Raw genomic sequence first — 10769 nt, forward strand, 5'->3', positions numbered from 1 at the left:
AATGAATGACAGGTTCTTGGGGAGCTTGCACAGTGTCAGATGCTAATTCTGCAGCACATTTCCCCAGTCCTTTACTTGGGTCTCTATCCATCTTTACTTTTCCGAGGGTCCTTTGGCCTCTGAAGGGAATCCAGACTCTACTGTACCACATTTGTGGCCCTTTTTGTCTGTTCATAGGTGCCCCTGAATTGCCCCAGGAATTCTTCCCTGAGGTCTCCTTCTCTTCTGGGACATCGCAGCCCCAACTTGGGTCACGTGATCTTGGGCCAGTCACTTTCCTCTGAGTTTCAGTTTTCTTGCCTGTAAAACGGAAATAATAGCATCCATCTTGCCATTGTGCTGATGGAGTTAGATAAAGCTGGTCAAAGTGCTTTGCAGGGTTCCTGGCACATGGGGAGGGCTCGAATGCCAGGAGCTACTATTGCTGTGGTATGTGGACTGGTGTGAGGGCAAGACTGCATTCGAGGAGAGCAATGGTCTCCAACCAGGGCTTAATGAATAAAGCAATAAAACTGAATGTAGTTCATGTCTCCAAGTGTGCTGCCCAAATTCTGGTCTTCCGAAGTGAGCCAGGAACATTCATCATCAGCTTTTAGGAAGCTGATTTGCAGATACTTGCCTAACTAGGCAAAGATTGATATACAATATTAACAGTAACCCACATTTGTCAAGTGCTTGCATTGGGCCCGGCACTGTCCTCAGGGCTTTACATAAATTATCTTGAGGAATCATTGAAAGAACGGCTGTGAGGCAAGTGCTATTATTATCCCCATTTGACAGATGAGGAAAGAGGGACAGAGGTTAAGTGACTTGCCCTAACAACGTCACAGAGCTGGGATTAAATCCAGCAGTTAACATTCTTTAAAAAAAAAAAAAAAAATATATATATATATATATATATATATATATATTTACTTATTCCAATTATTTTCCATTATAGGTTATTACAAGATATTGAATACAGTTCCCTGTGCTATATGGTAAATCCTTGTTTATCTGATATATAGTGGTGTGTATCTTTTAATCCTATACTCCTAATTTATCCCTCCCCCTCTTTCACGTTTCCTAACCATAAGTTTGTTTTCTATGTCTGTGAGTCTGCTTCTGTTTTGTGAATAAGTTCGTTTGTATTATTTTTCGATTCCACATATAAGTGATATGATATAATATTTGTTTTTCTATGTCTGAGAGCTAATATTCTTAAACACTCTGCATATTACCTCTGCATGGAGATCCTTTCCAGCCTTGTGTGGAACAGGGAAAAATTGGAGTCCACCAACAGAGAAATGCTACATATTATGTCCATCAGAGGACATATAGGTGGTCCTCTGCAATGGAACACTATATAGTCAGGAAAAAAACAGGAGGCAGATGATGTGTACATTCTGGCATGAAATGATGGCCACAGTAGGTTGTTGATAGAAAGAGCTGCAGAACAGTACTATCATATAATTCATTTGTGTATAAAAACAAAAATTTAAAATCCATTTACTTGTTTGTAGGTTCATGGATAAATGTCTGGAAGGATAAACACCAAACAATTCACAATCACCACTGGGAAACTGTGAAGGAGGGGACCTTCCATTTTTTGCCTTTATATTCTATGTTGCTTGAATCATTGACCACTCATCTGTATTATTTTGTAATTAACAGAAAGATGAAGAAAGCAAGTGCACAGTGAGCCAGGAGCCTGAAGACCCCTGTCCACCCCTCCAGCTCTTCTGCTCCAGACGCTGATTCTTTTCTGAGGCCTCCCTGGTGTTTTCCACTCAGCGCTGAATGCTCCTCAACCCTGCTTCCCCTCCACGATCATTTCTCAAGCCCCCTCTGGTCTCCAAGGACTTGCCTTGGCCTGGGTCTCTCATCTGGGTCCAGGCATTGGTCCAGGTTTCCCAGGAGGCCATGGTCCTACCCCTTGTGCTACCCCTCAGGGGGATGTGGGACATGGTGACATCACAGTTAAGCTAGTGACATCACAGTGGACCTGGAGGCTGACAAGACAGAGGACCTGGCAAGGCCCAAGAGAAGGGAGCAAGGAAGGGATTGGCAGGTAGAGGCTGTTTCCAGTGGGAACTTGAGGGATTGTGTCCCCAGCCCTCCTCCTGGGACACTCCTAACCAGGCCTTTCAGGGATTGGAGATCTGGAAATCTCCAAGGCCATTTTCCTTTTTGTTCCTAACCAAGAGGTTGTACACTTTTCTGTGAGCTGGGAGCAGAGTGTGAAGCCAGGAGGGGGCGGAGTTGGCAGATGGAAGCCAAAGGTGTGTGTGAATCTTCCTTCGAGATGTGGGTGGGGCCTTCCACAGGTACCCAGTGAGGCTCTTGCACCCCTAGATTCCAGGCAAGGCTGGAGGGGAGGCAGGCTGTGTCCTGGGAGGCTGGGAGGGCTCCAGCTTTGGGGAGTGGAATTCTGGTTGACCAAGATGGCAAGGAGTGCCATGGGAAGGGCTCCTCACTAATCTGAAGGATGCTGAGAGGGCAACTGGTATGTGCAGGGTTAGTTGGGGGAGAGGATGGGGAGGGTGGTCTGGGCCTTGGGAATGGCACTTCAGAAGAGAGTATGGGGGGCAGAAATGAAGCAGTGGGTGTGGCACTGGGGATGGGCTGACACTGGCAAGAGACAGTGGAATCTGAGGGCTGGCACTAGAGAGCTCTTGGCTATTTGCTGTGTGACTCTGAGTGAGTTGCTTACTCTCTCTGAGCTTCTGTTCCATCATCATGGGGATGATAAAACCAACCACACAGGCTTATTGTGAAGATTAAATAAGATAATGTTTATGAAGCCCCTAGCACAGTGCCAGGCACATAGTAACTGTAAATGTAGCTATCTACTCTAATCCTAGGAGTATTCCAACCTGAGCCTGGCGCTTCATCTATTCTGGACATGTATAGTGCAGGATTCTTGGTTGTAAGCTACAGACACCATTTCAGGAGGATTTAAGGAGAGAAGGAGGGAATTCCCTGTTGGTCCAGTAGTTAGGATTCTGTGCTCTCACTGCTGAGAGCCCAGGTTCAATCCCTGGTCAAGGAACACAAACCACGCAGTGTGGCCAAAGGAAAAAAAAAAAGAAGAGAGAGCGAAAGGAAGAATTCACTTAAAAGATGCTGGGGGGGCTTCCCTGGTGGTGCAGTGGTTGAGAGTCCGCCTGCCGATGCAGGGGACGCGGGTTTGTGCCCCGGTCCAGGAAGATCCCACATGCCGCGGAGCGGCTGGGCCCGTGAGCCATGGCCGCTGAGCCTGCGCGTCCGGAGCCTGTGTTCCGCAACGGGAGAGGCCACAACAGTGAGAGGCCCGCGTACCGCAAAAAAAAAAAAAAGATGCTGGGGAAGCTCAGAGAAGGTTTGGGAAGGCTGCAGAGCCAGGCTTGGAAAGCAGGGCCAGGACCACACCCCCAGTACCAGCCCTGAGAGTACTGGTGACACGCTCTGAACCCCTTTCTTTCCTCTGCTGTCCTGGAGGCTGGTGCAGCACCATCTACATACAGAGTGGGCTCCACCGACCTGCCACCTCAAGGCCACTGGCTTCTCTTTCTTTTTCTTTAATTAAAAAAAAAATTTTATTTAGTTTATTTATTTTTGGCTGCATTGGGTCTTTGTTGCTGTGCGCGGGCTTTCTCTAGTTGCGGCGAGCGGGGGCTACTCTTCGTTGTGGTGCGCGGGCTTCCCATTGCAGTGGCATCTCTTGTTGCAGAGCACGGGCTCTAGGCGGGCAGGCTTCAGTAGTTGTGGCGCACGGGCTCAGTAGTCGTGGCTCGCAGGCTCTAGAGCGTAGGCTCAGTAGTTGTGGTGCTCAGGCTTAGCTGCTCCACGGCATGTGGGATCTTCGCTGACCAGGGCTCGAACTCATGTCCCCTGCACTGGCAGGCAGATTCTTAACCACTGCACCATCAGGGAAGCCCCAGGGCCACTGGCTTCTGATCACAGTCTGGATGGGCACATCTGGTCAGTCTGGTCAATGTCATGTGCCTGCATCATGTGTTGGAGCAAGGAGGTAGGAATTCAGCGTGTGGCCATTTTGGCTTTTATAGTGGAATGTGCCTTCTGCCTCCCTCCAGACTAATGTGGGAGAAAGTTCCAGATGCTGGGCATCCAAAAAACCTGGCAACTATTCTACATGGGAAACAAGAATAAATAAAGAGTGGTCCCTGACCTTGAGATACACACAGACACGTAGGGGTCAGTTATCTGGGCAAATGATTATGACAGGAAGTGACGGGGGCCAGAGTGGAAGTGAGTACTGACCAGGGGCTGAGCTGGCAGAGTAATATGCCCCTTGCCTACAATGGAGAGTTCGAGATGTCCCTGTGCATTCCATGCCACCTGGGTGGCATGGCCAGGTGGAGTTTGAGGCCTGGATGGGGCTGCCACACTCGGCCAGACACTGCGGACACACCAACTGGGCAGAATTTGTGTGAGGCCGGGGGGTGATGCACCTTCTCCTGCTCACAGGAACGATGAAATTGCTCAGCCTAAAGCTGTTTCTGGCCTAAAGGGTCTCCCTTTTGATATCTAGTCATGCCTTACAAGCATTTTGCTGTGTCTTGAATTATCTCTTGCCCAGAGTGGGTGGGGGGCTCAGCATTCTATCTAAATTAGAGAAAGGATTCCCCAGAACCGGGAAATCAGAGATGGGACAAAGAGGAGCAAGATGTACTCGTTGCCTCCTGGGCCCCTGCTGTGTGAGATCGGATTCCTGCTTTCTCCCCTCCCTCACCTTATGTTGCCTGCTCTTGTCTCTGCCTGTTTCTGTCCCTGCCACCACCGTCACTGTCTTCCCTGTCAACATCATTGCCCGTCTCTGTCCCCGTTGGGCCCGCATCCCTGGAAGGACCCCAGCTCCAGCCTCTGACCCCTGTTCTGTCCCTGCTCAGTGATCTGAGTTCTCTGAGAACCAGAGTTAACCACACCCCACTCCATCCCAGCCCGCACACTGAAATCCCAGTAGCTCCAGTTTACTGTGGCCCCAAGCTCTGGCAGTGTTGTCTCAGGTAGGTAAAGGCAGGTGGGCGGCTTGCCCTTGTCAGGTCCCATAAGGCCCCCGCCTGCCTGTCTGCCCGCCCTTCCTATTTGTGGCAACTTCAAATGTAGCGCCTTCCTGTCACCTCTCACACCCACGGGGGCCTCAAACGCAGACAGAGGCTGGCTGCCCACCTGCCCACCTGCTTCCTTCCCCAGCCAGAGGGGACTTCTGCCGAGCCACGTGAAGAGCTGCACCCAGGCCGCCACTCCTAGGGTGTTCTGAGACCTGGGGCAGGTTGGGAGGAGTCAGGGAAGAGGCAGAGGAGACCGGGTTTTGGGGGAATGAGACACCCGCGTGAGGGTGCCAGGCTCCGAGGGGCACCGGGGGTTAAGGAGGGTTACGGGGTGGAAGGGGAAGGGCCTCGGGACACTTGCTGAGCTGCGTGGTCCCTGGGCTGCGTGGGCCTCAATGAAAACAGCAGAGAAGTGAGGCGCTAGCCGAGCAGACAGCTGGCACAGGGCAGCCTCCTGTCAGGCCAGTCAGGACCGGGGGACTCTGGGTCTGATCGCTCAGACCGTCCCTGCTGAGGAAGCTGAGCCCGGGAAGTCTGGGTGGCAGGACGCTGGGGCTTCCTCAGAGGCCCAGAAAAGTTGTGTGGATGAGCTGGGGGACAGGGGCGCCCCTCAGTGAGGAGCCTGTTGTTGGTAGAGTCTTGGAATAGCTTCTCAATTCCCTGTGGCCCTGAGGAGGTCTGGAATGTTTCCTCAGATCTCTGAGCTCACCTGGAAGTACCTCCATGAGGACCTTCCTCTCTCCTCTCTTCCCCAGGGATGGGATTCAGGCCAGCTCTGCTCTTTGCCTCTGATTGGCCAGTCTCCATTCAATCCTCCTCTTGCCCCTACCAGGAAAGCATCACTGGCTTTCATGTCATCGCTGAGACAGTCCTTTCACATCAGCCAGTCCAAACCTCCCAGTTTGAAGATAGGGAAACTGAGGCCAGGAGGGGCAGTGACTGACTCAAGGTCACACAGTGGTTTCCTGGGAGAGCCAGTCCTCGAAGACAGGCTCTTATTTGGAGGACCTTCACTGCTCACCTGTGACTGACCTGTCTTCCCAGCAGGTAGTGGGGGCACGAAGGGGGAACCCGTTCCAGAGTTGGGTTGTTGCCACAGGACTAAGTCCCTGGGGAGCACAGGAGGCTCCCTGTCCCCCCACTCGGACTTCCAGCTCTGCCAAGGCGATCAGGTAAGATGCAGTCCCATCCCCAATTTTGAGGCCAGGCTGCTCCTGGAAGGAGGGGATGTTAGGAAGAAGTAGGGGGAAAATCTGAAGGGACCTAGATTCCCGTGGTGCTGAGCACCCGTACCCCGGCACATCATGGCAATGTGCCCTTGGAAGTGCCAGGGACCCTCTTCCGTGCCCCAGGGGCCCGAGTCTCCTGTGAGGCATGAGAAGGGACAGGGCCATGCAGGAAGCTTGGCTGTGTGACCGTGGCCTGGGCCTTAGAGGGAGGAGCCTCAGGGCCCTCCTGTGGGGTACACAGTCTTTGATGAGGATTTTCTCTAAGTTCAACTTGGCTCCATTCGGGTAGATAGTCTGAGGGTGGTCAGGAAGGAAGGGGAGGAGGAAGAGCAGGGCTGAGTGAGGGGTTCTGGGGCAGGGGGAGGGTAACCCTGGGGGTGGACGTGTGAGTCCCTTGGGAACGCGGATGAGGGAAGGGGAAGCCATTTGAGTGACAGACATGGTGGAGGCGGGTGCATGTTGGGGGTTGGTCTTAGCTTCTCCTCCCCCTTTGGAAACCGAACTAGGGGTGGAACCATCCCAAGGGACTACCCCAGGGGACTCCCAGTCCCTAGCTCCCAAGCCCCTTCCCCCTGCCCTCCAGGTCTTGCCAGCCTTCAGGCTACTTCCAGACACAGTGGATGCCCATGGCCCGTCCTGTGCCAGCTGGCTGTACCCCTTGCCACTGGCACTGGCCAGGTCTTCCCTGCTGGCCTGCCCTCAGGGCCTGGATGTATGCCTGTGCACCCTGAAGTCGGCACCCCCGGGCACAGCCCCGCAGGGTCTCAGAGAGGATGCCTTGAACACAAGTAAGCCCAGGGCACGGGGCTGCACCTTGGTGGAGGCTGGAGGTGGGAAGCACTCTTAGGTTTGGGGATGAGAGACATTGCGGACCCAGTGTCACTTGTGAGGACAGAGCCTCAAGCACGTGTTACTGCCACATTTTGAGCTGGAGCTCTGCCTGGGGGTGCGAGGGGCTCTCAGGTGGTGACACGTGAGCAGAGGTGAGCAGAGGAGGTGGGCAATGGTTTTCTCAGGCGTGGGTATGGGATCTGGTGTAGACATAGCTATTCCTGGCGGTTGAGAGTGGCGCTTTGTCTGCCTAGAGCGTTTGAGCTAGAGGGGCCTATTTTATAAGACAGGAGCCCTGACTGGGAGTCAGGGAGTCGGGGGTGGAGTCCTGGTTCTGCCGTTTCTGGCTCTATGACATCATGGAGGCCAGTTTCTTCTTCCACAAAAGTACGATCTCACTAACCTATGTTCTACGTTTATTGCTTACGATACCCCATTTCCTTATGCAACTAGACCTGGAGGGCAGGGACCATGCTGCTGTGTCCTTTATTTCCCCAGCACAGAGTAAAGCAGCTCAGTAAAGCTGGTTGAGTGAATAAATGAGGATCCAAGCAGACAATCTACTTTTTAATCTTTAAACGTATTTAGTATTTTACTTTATATCACTCCCAGTTTAACTCCTACCTCACCGGCTGTTGCACCTCAGTCTCCCTTGCTTGCTCTCCATTACGTACCTCCTAAGTCTTCCCAGGCTCAGGAACTCAGTCCAGAGCCGCCGCCTCATCCGTCCCCTCCCCTCCCCTGTTCCCATCTCCTCTCTTCTCCTCTCCTCTCTCTTCTTTCCCCCCTTCTCTCCTGCTCTCTTTATCTAGAGTAGCAGTTTGATAGAACTTCCTGCAATAATGGAAATGCTCTGTACTTGTGCTGTCTGATACCATACCTACTGAGCCTTTTAAGTGTGGCTAGTGCAAGTGAGGAATTGAAGTTTTTACTGTACTTATTTTAATCAATTTAAATGTGTCTGGTGGCTACCATTTTGGACACAGCAGATCTAGGACCACCTTTTATGGGATCTCATTTGGGCCCATGGCACCCAGATTTATGTCTCCAGCTCAGGCTGCTCTGTTAATCTCCAAACCAATTCACCCAACTGCCCACTTGACTTCTCCACCTGTACGTCTAATAGGTTACTTGAATCACTTTCACTCTCTGAAATTATTATGTGCTGCACAAATTCTAGCCTCTTTTATTGGCAAGGGCAATTGCAGACCAGGAAAGCCCAGAGAGGGGAGATGCCATGCAGGCTAGAGCCCTCTCTCAGCTCCGAGCCAGGCAGGTTGATGCAGAACACAACTTTATCCAAGTCTGTGCAGCCCTGACTGTCTTCCCTTTCCTGCTCAGGGCACCAGCCACCAAGGCGGCCTGCCGGCTCCTCCAATGGCGAGAAACTCACAGCCAAGTACCCTCTGAGCAGGGACAAGATGGGAAGCCAGCGGGAAAGAGCTGGCAAGGGGTCCCCTGGCCCATCCTTCTCTCCTCAAAACAGCTCTTTCCCAAACCCTTGGCAAGATGAAAAGAGCCCCAGCCCCTTGGCTTTCTGCTCCTGGCCCCCACCCACCCCCATTTCCAAAGAACTCCCATCCCACCTCCGCCCTTTCTATCCTGTGTACCCACTTCTCCTGCCCTCACCTTACCTGGTCACCTGTGGGGGCCTACCTTCTGTGCAGTGTCCCCCCCTCTTCATGCTGCCCGAGAACACCTCCTACACCACCATGGCTGTGCCCAGCTTGCTGATGAATGTCTATGAGGCCGGGCACTCCAGCACCCAGGGGGAGACCCTGCACCCCTACCCAGGAGCCTCTCAAGCCTCTGGCCAAACCCAACCCTCCCAGGCCCGTAATCCAGTCTCTGCAGCTGCCAGGACCGACTCCACAGGGCTGGAGCATGCTGGCCGGGCAGTTCCAGCAAAGTTGGCCCCACCGGGCTCCCAGGCGGGCTCTTCGGCTCTGCCTTACCCGCTGAAGAAAGAGAATGGCAAAATCCTGTACGAGTGCAACGTGTGCAGCAAGAACTTTGGGCAGCTCTCCAACCTCAAGGTATCTGCCTCTGGGTTCCGTGGCTCCCCTCAGCATCCTTCAATGACCCCCCTCCCATCCTCCTTCTAGAATCAAGGACCTTACAGCCAGGAGGAATTCCTGGGCAACCTCTAGGGCCTATGACCTTGGCTGGCTCATTTGGCCCCTCAGTTTCACATCCGTAGAGAGGAGTCCTCTCCACACTGAAAGACTGTCTATGAGATCCTCTCATTTAAGTTAAAAATAGAGAAACAGAAAAGATTTGCCCAAGGTTACCTTGATTTAATGGTGCAGTCAGGTCTTGATCTCAGTCTCTCAACATCTAGGGCAAAGCCCTTTTTTGAACAACCATCCTCTCTGATTCCCAGTTAATCCTCCTCTTGTTTACTTATTTGAAGTTCAGGTGGGGGAACAGGTAGATTTTAGTGAGTCTAGACCACAGACCTGACAACCAGCCTTTTTCATGTGGGATCCTGCACATCAGCGCTGTGCTATAAGCATCATTATAGGCATCGTCCAGCAGGGGGCAACCATAGGCACATCTCTGTGTATCAGCAAAGACCGGAAGCTAGGCGCGAGTTGGCACCTACTGAAGTTGAGGAAAAGTTACGATTATTGGAGAACAGCCCTTCTGCATCCTCTAGGGCATGAATTCTTAAACTTTAAGGAGCCTCAAACCACCTGGAGAGCTAGTAAACATGCATATTCCTAGACTCAGCCCCAGAGATTTTAATTCAGCTGGTCTGGGGTGGGGCCTGAGAATCTGCATTTCTAACACCCTCCCAGGTGATGGTGATGCTTCGGGTCTGTGGACCATACTTCGGGAAGCACTGCACAAGATACACACACACACACACACACACACACACACACGGGGTCCCCCTCACCTGGCCTGCTAAGCACAGCCATCTCCCCTCTTGCAGGGCAGCAGAGAGAGAGAGGGGATCCTGGGGAATGGTAGATTGGCCTTCAGGGCGGTGATACAGATGCAGGGGGATTGAGAGGCCTTGATGCCAAAAGGGGGCCCTATGGGGATGTGGGTAGAGATTTGAAGAGAATCCCCGGCCCTGCTGGAGGGCTCTGGGCAGTTGGCAGCATTTCTCCCACACCTGGCTCAGGTCCATCTGCGTGTGCACAGCGGGGAGCGCCCGTTCCAGTGTGACCTGTGCCAGAAGAGCTTCACCCAGCTCGCCCACCTGCAGAAGCACCGCCTGGTGCATACTGGGGAGCGGCCCCACAAGTGCCCGGTGAGACCATCCTCCCCCTCCCCTGTACTCCTGAAGGCTGTGGAAGAATTCTAGGCCCCTGGGGGATGGCACCCGTGGCCTCCATTCCCCAACCATCCTGAGCAAGTGGAGACAGGACAGGAGGCAAGGGTTGGGGGAAAGAGGGAGGTGGAAGGGAAGGGCCAGGACATGATACTGGAGGTCACCCCCTGGGCCTGGAGGGGAGAAAAGAGATGTATGTCTGTGGGGGGAGAAGAATGAAGTTAGGGGTCCTGGGGATACCCATTGCCTACTTCCCAGCATAGTTGGAGGAGTTAATGCTATAGTGTGTGCAAAGTATATAAACACTACTTATAACATCAGCTCAATGTTAGCTCCCTCCCTCTTTGAGCCTCACCATGTCCCTTGGGAGGTCAGAAGGGCCCAGACTCTTTC

At 52.8% G+C, this 10769-nt stretch overlaps 1 protein-coding gene across 1 annotated transcript in view; it reads left to right on the forward strand.

Moving 5' to 3' along the window:
* Positions 1-4199: 4199 nt before the first annotated feature.
* Positions 4200-10769, forward strand: part of ZNF683 (zinc finger protein 683) — an 8248-nt gene continuing 1678 nt past the window's right edge. The window contains 5 exon segments of the mRNA XM_007459302.1: positions 4200-4230; positions 6081-6205; positions 6846-7050; positions 8435-9129; positions 10227-10355. Of these exon segments, the coding sequence (XP_007459364.1) occupies positions 4200-4230; positions 6081-6205; positions 6846-7050; positions 8435-9129; positions 10227-10355 (1185 nt within the window).

Source organism: Lipotes vexillifer, unplaced genomic scaffold, assembly GCF_000442215.2.
Source record: "Lipotes vexillifer unplaced genomic scaffold, Lipotes_vexillifer_v1.1 scaffold496, whole genome shotgun sequence".
Lineage (NCBI taxonomy): Eukaryota > Metazoa > Chordata > Mammalia > Artiodactyla > Lipotidae > Lipotes > Lipotes vexillifer.